This window comes from Centropristis striata, chromosome 19 (genome assembly GCF_030273125.1).
Source record: "Centropristis striata isolate RG_2023a ecotype Rhode Island chromosome 19, C.striata_1.0, whole genome shotgun sequence".
Classification (NCBI taxonomy): domain Eukaryota; kingdom Metazoa; phylum Chordata; class Actinopteri; order Perciformes; family Serranidae; genus Centropristis; species Centropristis striata.
The window spans coordinates 32,669,097-32,693,300 of record NC_081535.1 but is presented as its reverse complement, the minus strand read 5'-3'; the positions used below and the strand labels follow the sequence as shown (position 1 = coordinate 32,693,300).

Genomic DNA, 24,204 nt, shown 5'->3' with positions numbered 1-24,204 from the left:
TGATGGAAAAATTTTATGTGGCAAAATGAGAAAACATGCTTATTGTAGCTCTTGTTGAACTGAAGAAGGTTGACTTTGGCTGCACTCGTTGCTCTGCTGTGCATGAACGCTCTGCAAACACCAAAACAAGTTAAAAAAAACGAACTTTTTTGAGTATTTTAGATCAGATTGGGACATCAGAGAATATCTGGTGACGGATTACACACCATTGATGCCAAATCCTGCCGAGGGCCTCCTGCTTTGAGCAGCCTTGCATTGACCACGCCCATCTTTGAACCTGGACCTGGTTTTGATCTTAATTACAGACCTGTAAAGAATCATAGTGGCTCAGTTGGTAGAGCGGTCGCCCAACTGATCAGAAGGTTGGTGGTTCGATCCCCGACCATAGCAGCCTACATGTCGAAGTATCCTTGGGCAAGATACTGAACCCCAAATGGCTCCTGATGCTGCGTTCATCGGGACTGAACGCCAAGGAGAATAAATAGGTTTTTACTAATGTTTTAGATGTAGATGTTCATAAGCTATGATGCACATTTTAGTTGACTAAAATGTTAAAACTTTTTTTAATGCCGTATATGAGCTGCACATTTTTTACAATTAAAGAATACACTGCAAAAAAGTAATATCTAAAAACAAGATAAAAACACTAAATCAGTAGAGCAGTCGCCCACTGATCGGATGGTCGGTAGTTCGATCCCTGACCATGGCAGCTACATGTTGAAGTATCCTTGAGCAAGATACTGAACCCCAAATGGCTCCTGATGCTTCGTTCATCGGTGTGTGAATGAATTCCCAATGGTGGCACCAGTGTGCCCTGGTCGCCTCCGCCACCAGCATGAATGTGTGTGTGAACGTGTAAAAGAGCACAAACCACTCTTTCAGCCTTAAAACAGATTTTTTTGCACACTTGCAGCAACATTTTTCTCACTTTTGGGCTTCACATGAACACGTTTCACATCCATGCAATAGTTTGAAGTTTTGACAAATTTGTTTTGACAAATTTTGGGAAACTGGAAACAGTCTTAACTTAACTAGTAGTTTGGCTCCTTTTTAAAAGGTGATACAATCCCTTAAAAAAAGCACCTTAAAAACCTCACTGATTAACACATTATATCTCTTTTTTGATTTGCACTAAATCAGACGTGTGAAAACAACAAGTTGTGGTTTTACGGGGCATTTTGTCTTCTTCTGGTGCAGTTATTTCCTGGAGTCTTATTGTTTCCAGCCAGCAAAAGCTACATTTCTAAAGCTTATCTCTCTCAATTCTGGATTATTGTGTTTAAACTGCTCAAACTGCACTGTTTATTCCTCATTCTATTTGTTTTATATTTCATTAAACTCCCAAACTCCCAATGGTGGCACCAGTGTGCCCTGGTCGCCTCCGCCACCAGCATGAATGTGTGTGTGAACGGGTGAATGAGCACAAACCACTCTTTCAGCCTTTAAAACAGATTTTGTTGCACACTTGCAGCAACATTTTTCTCACTTTGGGCTTCACATGAACACCTTTCACATCCATGCAGACATCCCAGCATGCATCACTGCAGAAGCCACTAATAAATGATGCTGCTGCTTTATTATTTGCTAATACTCAAGAGTCGAGAGTAATTTTCTTGTATTGGGCAACTGTTGAGATTTGCACTTCAGATTTAAGATTGAATTACTTTTATTAATCCTACAATGGGGAAATTCAACCTCTGCATTTAACCCATCATTTTTTTTTTTTACACACAAGTGAACACACCATGCAAGGAGCAATGGGCAGCACATTACTGCGCCCGGGGAGCTGTGTGGGGGGGTTAGGTGCCTTGCTCAAGGGCACTTCAGTCCTTGACCTGTCAGTCCTGGGATTTCAACGTGTTGTTGAACGTTTTTAATTTATACGCCTAAACATCATGTTTTCTATATGCTCAGTTGGTAGAGTTGGTTGACCCCCAACCGAAGGGTTGGTGGTTCAATCCCTGACCATCGCAGCCTACATGTCGAAGTATCTTTGAGCAAGATACTGAACCCCAAATGTCTCCTGATGCTGCGTTCATCAGTGTGTGAATGAATTCCCAATGGTGGCACCAGTGTGCCCTGGTCGCCTCCGCCACCAGCATGAATGTGTGTGTGAACGGGTAATAGAGCACAAACCACTCCTTCAGCCTTAAAACAGATTTTGTCGCACACTTGCAGCAACATTTTTCTCACTTTGGGCTTCCCATGAACACGTTTCACATCCATGCAGACATCCCAGCATGCATCACTGCAGAGGCCACTAATAAATGCTGCTGCAACCGGCGGCAGATGCAGAGTCACTGTGGCAGCTCTGAGCTCCTCCAGCTCACCGAAGAATGAGCTCTTTCCTCAGCCGTCACTGTGCAGTGATGTCAGGTGTGTGTGTCCACACTGCTGCAGAGACAAACACTCTGATGTTCTTTAATGAGGAGAGGATTAATCAGCTGTTGTCCCCCCCTCCTCTCCCTCCTCTCTCCTCTTCATCTCTGTTCTGGCAGCTCTTTTCTCTGCAAATCTCTTGGTCCAGTCTGAGCTATATTAAGGCATCAATCTGTCCTCAGCAGGATAAATCCACCGACAGATCGAACAGCAGTCACCGCAGCACCGAAATAGAAAAACAATAAAGGTTTTTTTTCATGTAGCGGAGTGTTTGAAGTTGAGCTGCAGTGAAAAAGTTCCCTCCTGTCTGATGCTGCCCTACTTTACTGCACAGTTTTATTGTGCATGTGAAAATGTTTATGTTGGTCCTCGTGCATCTTGGTTGTAACATTTCTGCCGGTCCTCACTTCTTTAAAGGATTTTCTTTCTTTTTTTTTTTTTTTGGGAGATTTCAGACTTTGTTTTAAGGGTTTAAAGGTCACATGGTAATGATAATTAACTGAAACTGTATTGTGTGGTTACAAAACTAACTGAAATTATGGTGAAAATGTCCTTCGTTTTTGCCTTTGTCAACTTTGTTCATACATAATGAAGATGGATGAGGCAAAGGAAATAAAGGCAAAATTTACTGTGACCTCTTTTAATCTCCCACCCAACAAATACCCCATTACAAAAAACTAACACTAAAACTAATAAAAACTAAAACTGGCAAACTCACTCTAAAAACGAATTAAAACTAGCCGAATTTGAAAACAAAAATTCACAACGAAATTAAAACTAACTGCACAGTTTTATTGTGCATGTGAAAATGTTTATGTTGGTCCTCGTGCATCTTGGTTGTAACCTTCAGGTGATCTCTCCTGTCTCCTCTCTCCTCTCTCCTCTCTCCTCTCTCCTCTGCAGGTAAATCCCACCTGGCCATCGTCCAGAAGGTGAACAACGAGGGGGAGGGGGATCCGTTCTACGAGGTTCTGGGATTGGTCACCTTAGAGGACGTCATCGAGGAGATCATCAAGTCAGAGATCCTGGATGAGTCTGACCTCTACAGTAAGTCAGAGGAGGCCAGCCTTGGCACACACACACACACACACACACACACACACACACACACACACACACACAGACTTAATAGTAAACAACACACTGATATCTTCCAGACATGATGCAACAGAAACACTGAACTGATTCTTCCAGGTGATTTGATAAGTCAAGTCAAGTCAAAGTTTATTTATAGAGCACATTTAAAAACAACCTCAGTTGACCAAAGTGTTGTACAGTTATTAAAATAGAATAAATCATACACAACTGGGTATAAATAAAAACAATAAAAAGAATAAAATACTAAAAACAGTAAAACAATAAAATAAAATAGTAATAAAAACAAAATGACAAAAAAAGACACCAAAAGACACAAAATGTCTTACAAAGACATGAAAAGAATTCAAAAATGGACAAAATAGCCCAAGACTCCATAGAGTTAAGTTGTTAACCCATTTCTTGTTCCCTGAAAAAGGCCTACTTGTATAATTCTGAAATGTACATTATTTTCCAGTTTTGGTTAAGCTTACCTTTTTTTATTTACCTCTGGCAGTTCACCACTTACCTTTGTACCCTTTCAAGCTGTTCATTTGACTTGAACTGCTTGAATTTCAATAAAAACTGGAAAAATTGGGGTGTTCTAAAACTTTTGACCGGTAGTGTACATTTACGGTGTTTCATTGTTACTGAAACTGAATTAACTCATTTATCATTTTATTGTCTTTTACTGTCATGGTTTAGCAGTTTTTCACTGTAAAATCTACATACATTTTTAACAGTGTATTATTATTTTGCACTTCTGCTTAGATGCTAAACTGAGTGTGGTTGTCTCTGTGCAGTGACAATAAAGTTGAATCTAATGTAATAAAACAAACTTCTGTCTGTTTCGTCCGGCTGCAGCTGACAACAGGAACAGGAAGAAAGTGGACCCCAATAAAAACAAACCCGACTTCTCCGCCTTTAAGAACGACGCCGACAGTAAAGTGAAGATCTCTCCTCAGCTGCTGCTGGCGGCTCATCGCTTCCTGGCGACAGGTGAGCTCTGCGGAGGCGGCGGCGGTTAATCTCACAGCGAGCGGCGCCGCTGATTTGTTTGACGGTCGTTAGTGGGTTGATTCCCTGCAGGCAGAGAGATTAACAGACGCTCAGTGGGACAGACACATAATGACCTTGGTCTCATTTTATTGCCTAAATACTTTCTCTTTTTATAGTCATGATTTGACTTCTTTTTATTTCCTTTTCCATATTAAAAATGAATGAATGAATGAATTTTTAAAAATTAAAAGAATTATATAAAGTACAAAATAAAATGAAATAATTTATTCATATATATAATAAAAATGTATCTTGATTTTGAATAAAATAAATAGTTCCCTATATTTATGGTAATATATTTTTTAAAAACTTTTTTCCTTCTCCTTATTCTTATAATTTAAATGTATTTTTTAAAATACATTTAACAAAATAATCTAAAATAAAAAAAAATGAAATAATAAATTCAAATATATAAGTAGTATCTTGAGTTTGAATACAAAAATAGTTTCAAATTTTTATAGTGATACAAAAGTAATGAAAGGAATAAGGAAAAAAACAGACACTTTCTGCAAGCTCAAAAGGGGGTAGGAAGAAGTAAAAAAACGTATCTAGTCCTACCCCTTAACGGGTCAGTATATACATATATGAATAATCGATATAGTATACAAATATTATAAATAATTATATATATACATTTACTATAAACAATTTATATTATATTGTGAATACCTATACATGTATATTGTAAATTACTATATATATATATAAATATTAAATAAATTAAATGTCTGTGAAGGTTTATTAAAAGTTTGCTATTTAATAATAAAAAAAGGTGGAAAAATTCACCAATCATTCAGTAGAACTGTTTGACACATTTTCTAAGAACCTTTTGGTTTTAAGAAACTTGGTCAGTTCTAGTAAAACTGAAAGAATAATATCTAAAGTCAAAGTAAAGTCACAGCTGTTAAAGTTGAAGGTGTTTGGATGATTTACAAACAAATATAAATCAATAGATAGATAGATAGATACTTTATTTATCCCAAGCTGGGAAATTACAGTGTAGCAGCAGCATTACATACAGAGACAATGACAACACAATTAAACAAGAACAACCTAGGCATACTTCAAGCAATAAAATATGAAAATACAATAAAAATGTTAAATGTTAAATCGTGATGACTGAAAGCTGTGTTTCTGATCTCCTGCTCTGACATCTTTGTTTCCTCTGATCTGGATCAGAGGTGACCCTCTTCAGCCCGTTCCAGATCACAGAGAAAGTCCTGCTGAGGGTCCTGAAGCACCCCGACGTCATCCAGGAGCTCAAGTTCAACGACAACGACAAACGCTCGCCGCAGCACTTCCTGTACCAGAGAGGCAAACCCGTCGACTACTTCATCCTCATTCTGCAGGTACATCTTCACAATAATTCATATTAAATAAGCCGTTACAGGGTGTTTTTTTGTTTTGCTCCTGTCAGATTTTACTGACTGTGTCCTTGTATTTTTCACTGCAATAACTAAAATCTACATAAATCTATAAGTCCTGAACAACTCAAACGTGTCTTTGTGCCGAGTAACACAGTCATGTTAATATACAGTTATATATAATGCATCTTTAATTAATTGTATTAATTATTTCCATGTTTCCAGCCTCTCCTGTCCTCTCCTCTCTGCTCTGTGTAAACAGCCTCTCCTGTCCTCTCCCCTCTGCTCTGTGTAAACAGATTTTCAGTGAACAGGATCTGGTTATTGCAGACACTTTTTGAATATGTTTTAAATGAGGCATATAGAATAGAGTGATTATGACAAAAAATAGCACTATTTTAAACTATTAAAGGTATTATTTTTCCTGAAGGAAGCTTTCATCACACATGATTAATTCAAGAACTACCGGACATTTTAAAATCCAACAATAATTTCAGTTTATCCAGTTTCTGGCTATGAAAAGTGTAAATGGTGTAATTTTGGTTATTTAAAAAAAAAAAAAAAACAGTTTGAGGGGTTAAAAATAAATGAAATAAATAGAAATATCACAATTTTAGGATCAGGTTTTTCCTGATAGAAGTGTTTATGATACAGTATTTGTTACATTTCCATCAGAAATGTGAAAATTTGATGATCATTTCTGTTTTGACAGTTTTCAGCTTTGATAAATTATTTAATTAGGGCGTTTTTTATTTATTTTTTATTTAAAGTAAACATTCAAACTTTCAGTCCTGCTGGTCAGTTATGAATTCAGATGGTTAATTATTAACATTTTATGTCCTTAAAACTGATAAAATATCTGTTGACTGGTAGTAATGAAGTGAGATTAGACGACACACAGTTTAAACGGTGACAAACAGGTTTAAGGGGTCAGTCTGCAGCAGGAATTAGCACACATGCTAAACAGGTGCTAAACTCATCAACCCTTTAACTTAAAGACGCCTCACTTAAGGTCATTAATGGATTTATATTTTAAACTTAAAAAATGACCTTGATGCTTTATTCTTTGTCACAGTTTTATTCAGTCAAAATACAAAATTACACCATTAGACAATGAATTGTACTGAAATACTGAAATTAATTTAAAAAAGCTGTCAGTGGCTGATTTTAATATTATTCAGGTTCTAGTGTAGGCCATTTTAAAAACAGCAATTATTTTTATTGTATTTTTTTATTATTTATTTTTTTGTAATAACTCATATTTTTACTTGTTTTTTTTGCCTTCTTTAATTATTAAAAAATGTTGCCAATTAATTTCCTTTTGATTGATAAACTTATTTATTGACTCATCATTTTGTTAGAAAAAAAATCAAAGACATTTATTTGAATTTTTATATCATAATAGTATGAATAACCTAAAGAATAATAATCATTTTTAGATCATGTCAAAACAACGACAAGCAACTTTCAAATTGTTCATTTTATCATTAGGTTTTTTAAATTAGTTTAGCTGTTTATTCAACTATTTTTTAGGGCTAACAATTATTATTTACCTAACAATTAATTATTATTATATCATCAAGTCATCTGCCAAAGATTTTCTCAAATAATCTCTGTGTATTTTGGTCTCTAAAATGTCAGGATATATTGGAATATGCCAGTTAAAAACTCCTTAAACCCAAAGTGAAATATAAATATAAATATCCAAAACAATATTAAAAAATATGTTTTATAACAAATACAAATAATTGATAAAAAGTACATTTATTTTTCTGATATAATTTGCTTTTCTATCTATATACCTTTGTATTAATTCCCCTTTTTATTTATTTCATTTTTAAATCATTTTTTAAATGTATTATTATAAATCCTAAAATTCTAATATAAATGTTAATATTTAATAGTTATTTTATTAATGTTTTATCACATTAACAGTGCAAACCCCCAAAATATTTAATTTAATATCACACAAGAGAAATAAAAACATAAAATATATACACATACAGAAGCTGGAATAAGGCAATAATTTGCATTTTTTCCCCAAATAAAAAATTCAACAAATAATGAGTTATTACAATAGATAGATATCAAGACTTTTTTGTCATTTTTATTGCAATTTTTCTGTAATTGTAGACATTGTATCAATTATTCAGCAGAAAATGCAGATCTTGCTTTTTTAGTAATAAATGAGATGCTCAGGTGGGTTTATCTGTTCATAAACAAACATAATAATATAAATAACACATGAATAGATATAGCTGTGAAAATATTCTTAACATAGAGTACATTACATTTATATTTTTTCTTTCTAAAATATGTGTTTTTGTTTTTTGTTTGTAAAGTTTAATAGAGTTTAATTGAATACTTTGGATGAGACACATCAATATCTATATGTGCAAGCTAATGTCCTCTTTATAAATATAGTTTTCTCTCATGGTTGCAGCTGTGTGTTGCCATAAAGACTAAAATTAGAAATAATACTAATTCATTGAATTAATCTTGTGTCTCTCTGGCGCTAAAGAAGCCTTGTGTTTGACGAGAGCAGTGGAAAAGTCAAGAGGCTTAATCCAAAAAGGGAAACGCTCAAAGTTCACGCAGAGTTCCTTAAATAATGAGTTATTACAATAGATAGATATCATAGACTGTTTAAAATAGATATCAAGACTTTTTTGTAATTTTTATTGCAAATTTTTCTATAATTGTAGACATTGTATCAATTATTCAGCAGAAAATGCAGATCTTGCATTTTTTTTAGTAATAAATGAGATGCTTAGGTGGGTATTCAACTATTTTTTTAGGGCCAACAATTATTATTATATTATTATTGTATCATCAAGTCATCTGCCAACGATTTTCTCAATTAATCACGGCGTATTTCGGTCTCTAAAATGTCAGGAAATATTGGAATATGCCAGTTAAAAACTCCTTAAACCAGATAAATCATTACATAATGAGTTATTACAATAGATAGATATCATAGACTGTATAAAATAGATAATTTGCATTTTTTCCCCCAAATAATAACTTCAACAAATAATGAGTTATTACAATAGATAGATATCAAGACTTTTTTGTCATTTTTTATTGCAGTTTTTCTATAATTGTAGACATTGTATCAATTATTCAGCAGAAAATGCAGATCTTGCATTTTTTTAGTAATAAATGAGATGCTAAGGTGGGTATAACTGTTAATAAACAAAGATGATAATATAAATAAAGCATGAATAGTTGTTGTTGTGGTGTGTCGACCTTCACTAAGTGATCCTCTTACATAAGAAGGAGGCGAGCGGAGGAGGAGAGGGGATTGAAGGGTTAAGGAGGAAAAGAAGCAAAGCAGATGAGAAGCGACAGAGCCGAGCAGATGGAGGAGAAACAGACAGCAGAGAAACTAAATCTGCTCCGTCTGCAGCTGTCAGCTCTCTGTTCAAAAGCTGCTCAGTGTTGGAAGTGCATTTACTCAGGTGCATTTTATTTATAGGTAATTCTTGCTTTTTTTTTTTTTTGCTACTTATTGGTTTGGCTGCACTAAAACTCTCTCAGCTCTGCAGATTAAGATAAATACAACACATTTTAAACTATTAAAGGTATTATTTTTCCTGAAGGAAGCTTTCATCACATATGATTAATAATTCAAGAACTGCCGGACATTTGAAAATCCAACAATAATTTCAGTTTATACAGTTCCTGGCTATGAAAAGTGTAAATGGTGTAATTTTGGTTATTAAAAAAAAAAAAACAGTTTGAGGGGGTTTAAAATAAACTAAATAAATAGAAATGTCACAATTTTAGGATCATCAATAACTAAAATCCCCCAACATAATATGAGTTTTTCTGAAAGTGCAAGTGCACTTATTGTGAATCTAGAGTGTCAGCCATCCGTCCTCTGGATGCTCCAGGTCTCTAGTTTGTGGTTGTAAACTTTCATCAGGCTGTGATTCTCCTCGAGCCAACGGCAGCTCATTTTATACACTGAGCTCAAGTTTTAAGTCTAACAACATCATACATGAAGAAAACTGGGCTCATTTAGGCCCCGTTTACACGAGGATGCTTGCGAGTAAAAACGACAAAATATTTTATGTGAAGTGCCTTTCGTTTAGACGGTGACGGCGTTTTTGGGGCTTAAAGACGCAAAAATCTGAAACCACCCTCCAAAGTGTAAAAGTTAAATCCACTCCTCCGTATCGTGTCGTTTACACTGACAAGACACAAAACTCTGATCTGATCTGCTCACGTCACGTATGTGTTTACGTCACATACATGCTCCAGGACAGGAAATAAAGAAACGTGGGATTATTTCCATGGTGGGACCTTCAAGCTGCTCTGGCAGCTCTAATAAACTTACAGGAGTCTTTCCACCAAATGTACAGGATATGTACAGATAGTATTAGTGAACAGAGAAGGATCTGGAATTACCTCCATCACATTCTGGATGCAGCGATTGGTGGGAGGAGCCAGACGGCTGTGAACGAGACCTGGGAGATCTAGTGATGGAGGAGAACTTTGTGGAAGGAGTAGCTGATGAAAATACGTGGTGTGAAAACTTCTGCATGCCCAAAGATGCTCTTATGGCTTTAAGTGATGCCGCCTGGCTGCATACAATCCAATTCCACACACTTTTGCGTCACCGTGTGCAGCAGATTTCCTCCTGAAAACGCTCGTCTAAACGCGGAATAAAAAGTGAAGACGTGACGCCACTTTTGCGTCTTCTGTTCAGACCGTCATCATGTAAACGGAGCCTGAATCCACCAGAGTCTCAGCTTTCCAGTCAGACCCGATTTATGCAGCTCACAGATTGATTGGGAACCTCAGTATGCAAAAATATTCGTATAAAATTAGGATATTCAGTTTTCACTCTCTAAAATTAACTTTGGAGCATTATTTCACCCACTTTGTGACAACATATTATGACATGTTTGGTACCAAATGATTCCTTAGATCTTCATATGATCTGTAGCCTTAAACACCACCAGCAGCTGCGAGGAGTTAAAGAGGTTTAGTAAAAGCTCTTCCACCTTTTCTAGCTTTACACCTTTATATCCACGCTCACACATAAGGTGTCAATGTGTATCTTGTATTTTTTTTAAATTGAATATACACTCACCAGCCACTTCATTAGGTACACCTTGCTAGTAGCAGGTTGGACCCCTTGAGACTTTGTGTCATAGATTCATCAAGGTGCTGGAGACATTCCTCACACATTTGTCTCCATAACAAGCGATTGAAGAGGTGCCTGATGTAATGTCCGGTGAGTGAGTGTATGTCCTACAGGGAGCATTAAATCACAGCCTCATTCAGAGTGGATTTATCTCTTTAGTGTGTGGATTTAATCCAGCAGAATCGTCGTATCTGAGCCTAAAGGGCCAGTCACCGGTCAGAGCAGATCAGCCTGAGAATCTGCCAAAACCAGATCGATCGCTGCAGATCTGGACTCCCAACGTAGTGTTTTATGTTTTAATATGTGGCTTCGACCTGCACACACACACACACACCAGGCCCATCTCTTTCAGCTCGTTTATTCCTTTTCTGTGTGTGTGAATGTTGTTATCTGTTGTGTTTGAAAGTGTGTGTTTGTACTTGGAGGTTCTGTTGTTGACACCTGAGGTGTGGATAAAGTGACTACAGACACTCAGCATGCAACCTGAGCACACACTGCTCCTGTTACGGGTGTGTGTGTTGTGTTGTGTTGTGTGTGTGTGTGTGTGTGTGTGGTGTGTGTGTGTGTGTGTGTGTGTGTGTGGTGTAAGAGACACCTGTGGCAGAATGTAATATTTATAGGATGTCAAAGTGTTTCTGTTACCTGCCACAAGAGACGACTGCTGGATTTTGCAAGGCAGAGCTTCACACACACACACACACACACACACACACACACACACAGTATAATACACACTGTCAAATAATGTGCTGAATAAACAAAATGTCCTGTTTGTGTGTTTCTGCGTGTGTGTTTCAGGGGCGAGTCGAGGTGGAAGCTGGAAATGAAAACATGAAGTTTGAAACCGGCCCGTTCTCCTACTACGGAGTGATGGCTCTGAGCTCCCCATCACTGGGTGAGACACACACACACACACACACACACACACACACACACACACACACACACACACACACACACACACAGACAAACACTAGGTGATGATATAGCACCTGTGACGAACAACAACAACAGTCTCTAACATGAACTGAAGCTGTTATCTCTTGACTCCATTGACAAAAACAGTAATGTTTACCTCACAGAGCACAAAGTTTTAGTTCTGATTCACCAAAGTCCCACAACAACACAAACAAACTAACTGATTCAGGCAGTGGTAGACCAGCAGCTCCATGGTTCTGTGAGGTTTATTTGTTTATTTATTAAGGATCCCCATTAGCTGTTACCTTAGTAACCAGCTAGTCTTCCTGGGGTCCACAGGAACAACACAGAATATACAGAAAAACATATTCTCAATATATCAAACATTTACAGGTAAGGTCAATCACAATAAACCTAAAAAGGGTAAGAAAAGGAAAGAACAACATTTAAAAATGTACAGCTTGTATAAAATAACATTTCAGTTTCTTTTTAAATACCTGTTTACTTTCAGTGCAACAGAGGTAGTGAGGCAGATTATTCCACAGAGTAATTGCTCAATAGATAAAAGATGGCGATAAGGCCTTTGTTTTTACACACAATTTGATTAATTAAAAAGTCAGGCGCTTCATGAGGTGAAATTGCTGTTTTTGTCAATGGAGTCTGGTTTAATTTCCCCATCAGAAAGAGCTCTCTGACATCAAGATATAGCTGTGAAAATATTCTTGATATAGAGTACATTATATTTATATTGATTCTTTCTAAAATATGTGTTTTTGTTTCTTGTTTGTAAAGTTTAATAGAGATTAATTGAATACTTTTGATGAGACGCATCAATCCATCTTTTATCTAAATGTGCATTATCTTCTGCAAACTAATGTCCTCTTTATAGATATAATTTTCTCTCATGGTTGCAGCTGTGTGTCGCCATAAAGACTAAAATTAGAAATAATACTAATTCATTGAATTAATCTTGTGTCTCTCTGGCGCTAAAGAAGCCTTGTGTTTGACGACACAGTGGAAAAGTCAAGAGGCTTAATCCAAAAAGGGAAACGCTCAAAGTTCACGCAGAGTTCATTCTCTCTCACCTCGAGACATCAGCTGACGTCTCATAGGCTAAACAGATATTTAAAATCATATACACTACTGGTCAAAAGTTTTAGAACACACCAACTTTTCCAGAATTTAATTGAAAATTATGCAGTTTAATGTCTCAGTGTACTCTGAAATTAATGCACATTTGCAACATTTAAAATTCTTTATTGAGCATGATAGCGGTTTGAAAGTAAAAAAAGATTCAAAATCACATTTTATGTTGGACTAAAGGACTAAAAAAAGACACAAAATGACAAAAAAAGACACCAAAAGACACAAAATGACTAAAAAAAGACACAAAATGACTAAAAAAGACACCAAAAGACACAAAATGACAAAAAAAAGACACAAAATGACAAAAAAAGACACAAAATGACAAAAAAAGACACAAAATGACAAAAAAAGACACCAAAAGACACAAAATGACAAAAAAAAGACACAAAATGACAAAAAAAGACACAAAATGACAAAAAAAGACACCAAAAGACACAAAATGACAAAAAAAAGACACAAAATGACAAAAAAAGACACCAAAAGACACAAAATGATTATTTGTTTAAAATGTATATTAATTATGTTTTTTTGTTTTAAGAATGCATCCCCAACTCAGCTTTGCTCTCAGTATTAAGAGTTTATCAAATGTTCCAGAGTCCATGTAATGTTTGAGTAAAATGCTTCACTTCTTTCTTTCCCCTCAGAGCAGGAATCTGTTAAACTCTTTCACCTGTACTCATGTAGAAAGGCAATATTTCTTTCCAGTGTCTGCTTAAAATATTAACGTTTTTCTCCCCCCAAAAAAATCTAATTATGTTTATTATAAATTGGAGACACTCCGACATGTTTATCTTCACTTTGATGATAATAATTTGTGACATTTAGCCAGCAGGGATGCAGATGAGGAGCTTTGATGTCACATTTGAAGTAGAAAAACATGTAAATTACAGCTGCAGACGAGGCTGTTTAACAGTGGCGGACTCATGCCTTCATGGTTGAAAAAGCGCGCTAAAGTTTCCTCTAGAGTGGTGAAAACGAGAGGAAGTGCCTTATTGGCTGCCCTTCACACGTGCAAAAAATGCCCCTTCATATAATAAATTATGATGATGTGCCTTCTAGTGCAAGAAAATTCGATAGCGTGCCTTAATGAGTGCCCTTCTAGTGCCCTTTTTCCTGTTTGGTGCCTCCATGGTTGAAAAAGCGTGCAAAGATCCCTCTAGAATGGTGAAAATGAGAGAAAATGCCTTATTGGCTGCCCTTTACACATGAAAAAACGTATTGATTGCCCTCTAGGGTGCCCCTTTATACAATAAATGATGATGATGTGCCCTCTAGAGATTCTATAATACGGTACCACCCGACTGTGAATAATGTTATGTGAGATGTTTGCTCTTATTTAGCTCTCAAAGTGCACAAAATAGATGCATTTTACTTAAAAATGCCCCCGGACCCCCCTACATGGATCGGTTCGATACTTTTAATTGTCAGTACCATATCATTAATTACTTTGATCTGGATCTCCTTTTAACTTAATGCTAATATTTCATCAGAAATGATGCATCATAGCTTTGGGCGTGCTAGTGGGGCCCCATGTTGTGCAGAATGTGCCCTTTTTATTTTTTCGCCCCCGCCCTTCTAACAGTCTGAGTCCGCCACTGACTGTTCAACATCACTGATTATATATTATGATATCTCAGAGGATGCAGGTGGAGAGTGTCTATACCTCTGAAGGTGGAGGTTAAGTGTTCACAGTGCAGCGAGGTGGAGTCACTGCTAGATGTGACACCAGTGACCCCTAGTGGTTCAGCATCACAACTGCTGATCAAATGTCTCCTGTTCTTCCTCTTCTTCTTCTTCTTCTTCTTCTTCTTCTTCTTCTGCTCTGCTTTCTTCCTCCTGTTGACCTGTTTCTGTCTGCTGGAGAACTGCTGTCTGTACTTCATGTGCACATTATGCAGCTCCGTGTGTGTGCATGTGTCAAATGTTTGCGTCAAACACTGGACCATTTCTCATCCTCAATATTAACATTAATAATAATAATAATAATAATAATAATAATAATAATAACATTGTCTTGTAAAGAGGTGAGATTAAAATGAGATCATAATGATAGTAAAAAAAATAACACACTTGATAATATTAGTAAAAAATACAAGGATAACAATAAGATGATAATAGAATACAAAGAATGCATAATATGGAAAATAAAATACAAAATTATAAAAATAAAATCCGTAACACAAGACGGAAAATAGAACACACTGAATAATTAATCTAATGTAATAAAAAAAAATAGAATACATATGGAAAATAAAATAATAATAATAATAATGGTAACAATAATGTAATAAAATAGAATGCATAACATAAGATGGAACCCACTGAATAATAATTGTAATAATTTTTTAAAAAGTTAAGAAAAATAAAAAAATAACACATAGAATGCATAAGCTGGAAAATATAACCCACTGTATAATAATAATAATATTAATAGTATTATTATTAGTATTATTAATAAAAATAAATAATGCATGTACAAGATGTACACTACAACTGAATAATAATAATAATAATAATAAGAAAAATACAAAATAAGAATACATAGAATACAAAAGATGGTAGAATGCATTATATTTTATAATAATCATAAGAATAATCATACGCTATATGAATAGAAAATTAAAAATAAAGTTATATAATAAAAATAATAATACATATCAATAGTCAATAGTAGTAATAATGATAGTAATAATTTAAAGAAGTATAATAAATATATAAAATAAACATTCTACAGTGTTTCTTTGAAGTTATAGTTATCAGTAACAGAATGCCAGGTATATTTCTTGTATTTTACACATTTTTATAGTAATCCAGGATTGGTTACCATACTTTTGGGATTCTCTTAAGCGAGACCTAAAGCTTTTCCAACTTCAGCGACCAGAAAAGCAGCAGTGTAGCCTGTTAGTTAGAGAAATGTTCCTCTGGATGAATGATAGTTTCCACTGTGAGGACAGGATGTGTTTTGAGTAAAAATAAAAACCTGCTGTGATGAAAACCCTGAAGAGCGGTATGACTTCCACAAAACAAATAAACCAGCTCATCTCTCTCTCTCTCTCCTCCTCCTCCTCCTCTTGCTCCTGCTCCTCCTCTCCGCTCTCAGCCGTCACCCCTCCTCTCTCCCCATCAGTGGCGTCTCCCCCTCCACGACGCCTCTCTCTTAAGAGGTTTTCTCTGTTCTCTCGTTTCCCAGGTAAACACTCGATGGGCCAGAGGAGGGAGGGGGGAGGGACGGGTTTCTCTTTTAGCCTTTTCACCATCTTCCTAATTTTTCATCATCTTCCGAGCCCTGATCCAGCAAGTGCACAAACACAATAAATACAGAATAAATATACAGGAAATTTAGTTTTTAGTGCTGGAATTAACACTGGCCCTTTAATTACCTATCAATGTACCATTTATTAATTGTTGCCTATATTATAAATTAAAAATAGTTAAATGTAAGTTGTATGTCAGCAGATTTTATTTTGTACCATAACACTCAATAAATAGACCTTGGCAAATATTTTATTATTATTATTATTATTATTACTATTATTATTACTATTATTATTATTATTATTATTATATTATAAATAAAAAACAATTAATAAAAATGTTTAAAAGAGCTCCCAGAGTTTTTATATTGGTTGATTTGAATTAAACAAATTAAAAATTAAATTAAACAGAAAAATTAAATTAAATTAAACAGAAACAATTTGATTTTTTTATTTCAATTTTTTAGATTTAATTAATTTTTTTATTATTTAATTTTTCTCCCAATAGAACAGAGAAAATAATTTCTTAAATTTAAAACACTAGAACAAAATACTTTTCTCAATTGTTAAATAACTCAAACAATGTATAACTTATTAAAATATAATATTCAACTAACTGATTTAATTGTTTGATTGTTCCTGCTTTACAATAGATACATTTATTAAATCTAATTTATTTCATTAATTAATAATTAGTAGTTGCAGCTCTGATTGTTGCACCAGGATCTGGCTTTGTCGTTGTAAAATTTAAAAAATGCCGAAAATACCAACATTTGAGAAGCTGAAGCAGTAAATTGGTTAAGAAATGATTAATTAACAAAACTGTTGAAGATCAATCCTCCGCAGAAGAGTGTCAGGTTGAAGGGTGCAGCCAGAATCCCCTCCACAGGAAAGTTACGTTTGATCATATCACAGCTGATAATTATTTTTCAGATTATTTTTTAGTTTGTTAAGAGTCAGAAAAACTTGCTGGATGGGTCTCAAGCTGCGGCGCCTTCTGTTTTCTCACCACCTCCTCCCCTTTAACCACTGATCTGAGGTCAGATATTCTTGAGACTCAACAAGAAGTAAATTAATCTGACCGTAGACCTCTGGAGAATAGTTTGACATTTTGAGAAAAATGTGCTAATTTGCTTTGTTTCTTTACGAGAGTTCAATAAGAAGATGAATACCACTCGAGGGTCTAAGTTTGGTATTGATCTCCTCGTATAATGCTGATAAATCGATGTAAACAATGCTGATATTAAATAAATGAACAGATTTACTTGTGATTTATTTGCAATAAACGACTTTAAAGGAAGCCGAAACAACTGCATCATGATGCCAATGTGTAAAAAAAAAAGTCTAAATTCATATTTTGTCAGGTCTGTCTGCAAAATGGCAAGAAATCTACTTTTTAGATACTTGTTTTCTGAATGCAGTACAGGATTTATTGGCAATAAACAGACCAAATGGGAGCCAAAATAACTGCATAATGATGCTGATTTGTAAAAAAGTCTGAATTCATGCTTTGCCAGGTCTGTCTGCAAGATGACAAGCAAACAACTTCTGGAATGCTTGTTTTCTGAATGGAGGAAGTATTAATTCTCAATAGATCCATTCAATGCAGCACGGCTTGGTGCAAATTTGTGTCTTCACATTGAATTTGTATGTAAACGAGGCATGCAAAAATTTGCTTCGCGTTTAGTTTGACAACAACATTACTCTCTGAAAAAAAGAAAGCACATAAAAGTATTTCCCAAACTGTTGAACTATTTCTTAAAGCACAAATGTTTCCCGTTTCTCTCACTTGATCTCCTCTACACGACACTGAACTCACGTTCTCTGACCGCCGCCGACGCTCTCTCTCTCCTTTAACCTTCCAAAACCACAAGGATGCTTTTTCTGCCCCTTCCTGCACCCTCCATGACATCACCAAAACCAGCCAATGAGAGAGCTTCCTCCTCTGAGCTCAGATCGTCCTGTCGTAGCCACGAAATGCCTAAACGATGCTCGTCGCCTCATCGCATGTGGCATGTTTGTGGCATTCTAACAAACTCATCATGTGTGACATCAACATGTGTGCTGTGTTGCAGTGTTTCACTACACAATCATCTTGTTTTCATTATTTTCCTGTTGTTTCCTGCTGTGTTTTCTGCTCTTTGTTGTGTGTCTGTGTGTGTGTCTGTGTGTCTGTGTGTCTGTCTGTGTGTGTGTGTGTGTGTGTGTGTGTGTGTCTGTGTCTGTGTCTATCTGTGTGTGTGTGTGTGTGTGTGTGTCTGTGTCTATCTCTGTGTGTGTGTGTGTGTGTGTGTGTGTGTCTGTGTGTGTGTCTGTGTCTATCTGTGTGTGTGTGTGTCTGTGTGTGTGTGTCTATCTGTGTGTGTGTGTGTGTGTGTGTGTGTGTGTGTGTGTGTGTGTGTGTGTCTGTGTCTATCTGTGTGTGTGTGTGTGTGTGTGTGTGTGTGCGTGCGTGTGTGTGTCTGTGTCTATCTGTGTGTGTGTGTGTCTGTGTCTGTGTCTGTGTCTATCTGTGTGTGTGTGTCTGTGTGTGTGTGTGTGTGTGTGTGTGTGTGTGTGTCTGTGTCTGTGTCTATCTGTGTGTGTGTGTGTGTGTGTGTGTGTGTGTGTGTGTGTCTGTCTATCTGTGTGTGTGTGTGTGTGTGTGTGTGTGTGTGTGTGTCTGTGTCTATCTGTGTGTGTCTGTGTGTGTGTGTGTGTGTGTGTGTGTGTGTGTGTGTGTGTGTGCGTGTGTGCGTGTGTGTGCACACGCGCGCGCGTGTCTGTGTCTATCTGTGTGTGTGTGTGTGTGTGTGTGTGTCTATCTGTGTGTGTGTGTGTGTGTGTGTCTCTGTGTGTGTCTGTGTGTGTGTGTGTCTGTGTGTGTGTGTCTGTGTGTGTGTGTGTGTGTGTGTGTGTGTGTGTGTCTCTGTGTGTGTCTCTGTGTGTGTGTGTGTGTGTGTCTGTCTCTGTGTGTGTCTCTGTGTGTGTCTGTGTGTGTGTGTGTGTCTGTGTTTGTGTGTGTGTGTGTGTTTCTGTGTCTATCTGTGTGTGTGTGTGTGTGTGTGTGTGTGTGTGTGTGTGTGTGTGTGTGTGTGTGTGTGTGTCTGTGTCTCTGTAGCTGTGTGTGTGTGTCTGTGTCTATCTGTGTGTCTGTGTGTGTGTGTGTCTGTGTGTCTCTGTGTGTGTGTGTCTCCGTCTCTGTGTGTGTCTCTGTGTGTGTGTGTGTGTGTGTGTGTGGTTGTCTCTCTCTCTCTGCCTCCTCACCCTCTCACTCTCTCTCTTCTCTGTCGATCCTCAGAGTTTCGTTCTCCGTCACACGGGGGCAACCTCAACCGCTCGGCGTCGCTGAGCTGCACTGAGCGCGCTCCAGAAACCGGCTCAGTGGGCGGGAGCAGCCAGCAGATCCCCGGGACCCCCTTCCAGTACATACCAGACTTCTGCGTACGCGCTCTCACAGACCTGCAGTATGTCAAGGTGAGGAGAAGTACTTCAGTTCTGTAAAAGTACCAATGCATTCATGCAAAAATACTCAATTACAAGAAGAATTCAAAGTCCTAATTAAATACAAAGGTATTACGAGCAAAACATACTTAAACTATACACAGTAAAATGACTAATTCTGCAGTAAAAAACAACTTAAAGTATCCGTTATCATTTTGCAGTAGAATCTACTGAAAGTATCAGCACTAAAAGTACAAGTGCTGCAGAAAACAATACTGCATTATCAGCAGTAAAAGTATTCACTGTGCATTAAAATATACATGAAGTATCCAATCTAAAAGTACTCATTCTGCAATAAAGGTATCAGCAGTAAAAAAGTACAACTTTTGCAGTAAGAGCTATCTAAAGTATCTGAGTAAAAATACTTATTTTGCAGTAAAATATACTTAAAATATCCCAAATAAAAGTACTCATTCTGCAATAAAGGTATCAGCAGTAAAAAGTACAACTTTTGCAGTAAGAGCTATCTAAAGTATCTGAGTAAAAATACTTGTTTTGCAGTAAAAAATATACTTAAAATATCCAAAATAAAAGTACTCATTCTGCAATAAAGGTATCAGCAGTAAAAAGTAAAACTTTTGCAGTAAGAGCTATCTGAAGTATCTGAGTAAAAATACTTGTTTTGCAGTAAAATATACTTAAAATATCCAAAATAAAAGTACTCATTCTGCACTTGAAGTGTCAGCAGAAATAGTACAAATTCTGCAGTAAAACATGCATAAATTATCAGCAGTAAAAGTGTTCATTTTGCAATAAAATCTATCCAAAGTATCTGCAGTAAAAATAATCAGTGTTGTAAAAACATCAGCATTAAAAGTTCAACAGTACAAGTACAACTACCTTAAATGATCAGCAGTAAGTAGATGGTAAGTGTTCTGCAGTAAAACACACCATTTCAGTCCTGAAGTGTTTCTGTTTCCTGTTTGAACCCTGTGAGAAACTTTGTAACTTTGTTTTGAAAAGTGCTGTATAAATATTTATTATTATACATTGTAAAAAATGTCTGTAGATTTTACGGTGGAAAAACTGCTAAACCATGACAGTAAAAGACCGTAAAATGATAAATGTGTCAATTCACTTTCAGTAACAATAAAAAACAATGTAAATGTATATATATCTCAGCCAAAACAGTGTTTTTTTACACTTTTTTGGGGGGAAAAATTACTCTACTGTAAATACATTGGCACCGTGTTTGTAACCAAAAAATGCTGTAATATATATACAAGCATCACTGTAATTTTTGCATTTATTTTTTGTAAAAATACTTTTTCTCACTGTTAAATGTACTAAACACCATATCTCTAACAAAAATATATAACAAAGTTTTTTTTCGATGGAAAATATTTTTATTTTTTACGGAAAGATATGGAGTAAAATGGCAATCTTAAACGTGAAATCAAAAGTGCTAATATAATTTTACCGTAATGTTAGAAAAAGATGCACCGTATTTATTACGGTAAAGTTCTGGCAACCACAGCTGCCGGTTTTTTACTGTAAAAACAACAGTTGTTTTTTTACAGTGTATTTTATTTTGTCTTATCAACGTTGTTTTGTGCTCAGATCACCCGTGCTCAGTACCAGAACGGCCTCCTGGCGTCCAAGCTGGACAGCTCGCCCCAGTCTCCAGACGGCAGCCACACTCGCCTGGACACGTCTGCGTCTCTGCCGCCCATCACGCCCCCGGGGACGCGCTTCCCACTGCCACTGGCCACGCCTCCTGTGAAGCGCCCGCCGTCGTCGTCACAGCAACCGGGCGGCCGCACCGCACTGCCCCAAACCGCCGCCGCCGCCGCCTCCTCGTCCTCCGGCCGCAGACCGAGCCAGTCTCTGCCTCAAGCCACGCCCCTTCCCAGCAACCACGCCCCCCTCCCCCAGGTGTCCCCGTCCTCCGTGAGCACAATGGCGAGCACCTTTAACACATCGTCCTCCAAGTCGCCGTCCTCCACCGGCCCGGAGAACGGGCCCGGAGAGACGACCACTCTGCTCAGCGAGCAGCAGAACTGCGTCGGCGCCCGCAGGCCCAGCCACACACACGTTCACACCATCAGCCACGGACACACTGAAAGCACCATCTAACTAAACTAAACTACCTGTGCACTCAACACACACTCACTCGCACTACTTCCTGTTTGCTCGTTGTCTCCTGAAGCTGAGGATCAGCTCTTCATGTCTATTTTATAAACAGAGATCCTCTTTTATCCCGTCCTGCATGTTCCCCCCTCAAAACACTGAAGAAGATCAGGAATAGACTACAAAGATGGCTGAAGGAACACATGTGAGTGTGATGGAAAAATGAAGAATGTGTGTTTTTAAAGAGGCAGTTCACCCACATTACAGAAACACTTATTTTCTTACTTTCCTGTAGAAAGGATATTTATTCGTGCAGGTTTTGAGATTTCTGTCTTCAGCTCAGTGAAAAATTAACTCAGCAGTAATGGGATTTTCCAGTTTGTGTGGATCATCGACAGACCTAACTGTTCACAGAAACGACTTTATCCAGAGGAAACTCCAGCGACACTTGTAGTAGAAAGAGTAACTTTATTTAAAGACCCATCTCCTTTCGGCTTGTGGCCTTCATCAGGATCATCATCAACCACATTTCAAACAACCACGTGATTATTGACCCACAAGTGTTGCTGGAGTTTTTACCTCTTTAGCCTTTTTTTTCCTTTCTTCATGCACCTTGGAAGTAGGTGCAGCTGCACTAGAAACTACTTCTTCTGAAAATGTTAACAGAAAGAAAGAAAGAAAAAAAGAGAATTACAAAAGAAATCACATGGATATCCGTTGTATTTCTTTTGACCTGGTTATATATATATTGGGTTTAAATTCTCATCATAAAAAAAATCTAATTTAAGTTTTAGTTATTTCCCTACATTTTTGTTGTCCTGGAGAAAAGAATACTTTGTTTCCAACTGATTCCTTGTAATTTGGCTTGTGCATTTTAAAATATTTTTAAAAATAAGAAAACCCAGTAAAACTTTTTGATTAGGGAAAAATAACTTGAGAGGTAAATTATGAAGATAAATAAAGATGTAAAATAAAATGTACAATTCGGCAGCATTTGACATTTGACATAGAAATTAAAATTATTAAAATGTAAAATAAACAGTTATATAAAATAATTCCAAGTAGAGGCTGGGAAGTCTGAAGTCTGAATTTTCCAAAAGTCAAAAAATGTCATTTTCCAAGTTTTCATTACAGGGAAAGCTCTGATAAATCCTACTTGGCTCTTACAGAACTCCTTTAAAACAAAACAAACATCAGCCAAAAACCTTTTGTTCTGTGCAGTTCAATCCAAATGTATATTATTTATTTCCACAAAGTTTTCCTGTAATGAAAAATGGAAAAATATGCACAATAGCTTCAGTATTATTATGTTAACATAGACCCTCAAAAATTGGAAGAATTGATAGTTTTTAATGTTTTGAGAAACACAAACTAGTTTTTTTTTTCAGAGGCAGATATCTCAAAACCTTTCCACATAAACTGAAACTTTTTGCCGTGTTTTTTTTGTTGTAATTTCTGTGAACTGACCCTTTAAGTCTTGACTGGAAAACTCCCATTCCCAGATCAGTGCTGAAGCTGGTTTAGTTGTTTTTATTTAGTTTGTCTCTCAGTTTCCATTTGTTACTTCCAAAGACTGAAACTTCCAAAAACTATGAGGTTTGATTTTAGTTACAGAACGAAGCCGTTGGTCAGGAGAGTGAATGAATGTATGAATCTATTAGTCAGTGAGTCACTGTACTGACAGAAAGTTTAACAACCAAACTGGTGATTCTGCACGTTTTCACACATTTTATACAAACACTGAACACATTGCATGAAACTGTTTTTGCAAATAATGCTGCAGTTTTTAGATTCTAGGAATTGATTTTACCAATTTCAAGTCATTCGTCTCTTTCAAGCAGGTTTTAATTCAGTCTGGAGCGTGCATCAGTTTTATTTTAAACCTTAAAAGGTAATTAATAACAACTGGAGCTCTGATTGGACGGACTCCTGCCATCAAACAACCTCTGACCAATCAGAGCCTCCTGTGCTGCTCTGTGGGCGGGAGTTTATTTATTTTTTAATATTTAGGTGTCACACAGCTTCTTTAATTTAAAGAGAGACGTTTTTTAAATTAAAGCAGACATGAAATATAAACTATAAATATTAAAGCAGAACATTTATTGTAAGATGTAATATAATGTGCACGCTAATGACTAAATGGAAAAATATTTTGGAAGTTTTTAATCACTTTAAACACCTCATTCCATTCAAAATTTATTTTTTTATTTTATTAAATTTGTCATTTTAAGGTAATCCATTAAAAGACAGAAAGAGAAAACAGAAACATTAATATTTATTTAATTTAATTTAATTATTGTGT

The 24,204-nt window shown here is 36.3% G+C and overlaps 1 protein-coding gene across 2 annotated transcripts in view; it reads left to right on the top strand.

Moving 5' to 3' along the window:
• Nucleotides 1-22,567, top strand: part of LOC131992029 (metal transporter CNNM4) — a 33,201-nt gene extending 10,634 nt beyond the window's left edge. Inside the window, exons 2-8 of one of the 2 annotated variants that reach the window (XM_059357372.1) lie at nt 3,283-3,426; nt 4,318-4,452; nt 5,692-5,861; nt 11,830-11,926; nt 16,196-16,285; nt 19,630-19,805; nt 21,393-22,567. In XM_059357372.1, coding sequence (XP_059213355.1) covers nt 3,283-3,426; nt 4,318-4,452; nt 5,692-5,861; nt 11,830-11,926; nt 16,196-16,285; nt 19,630-19,805; nt 21,393-21,908 — 1,328 coding nt within the window. In that variant the 3' untranslated portion in view covers nt 21,909-22,567. The remainder of the gene's footprint in view (nt 1-3,282; nt 3,427-4,317; nt 4,453-5,691; nt 5,862-11,829; nt 11,927-16,195; nt 16,286-19,629; nt 19,806-21,392) is intronic. The other variant, XM_059357371.1, reaches the window with a different exon arrangement.
• The last annotated feature ends 1,637 nt before the right edge of the window (nt 22,568-24,204 follow it).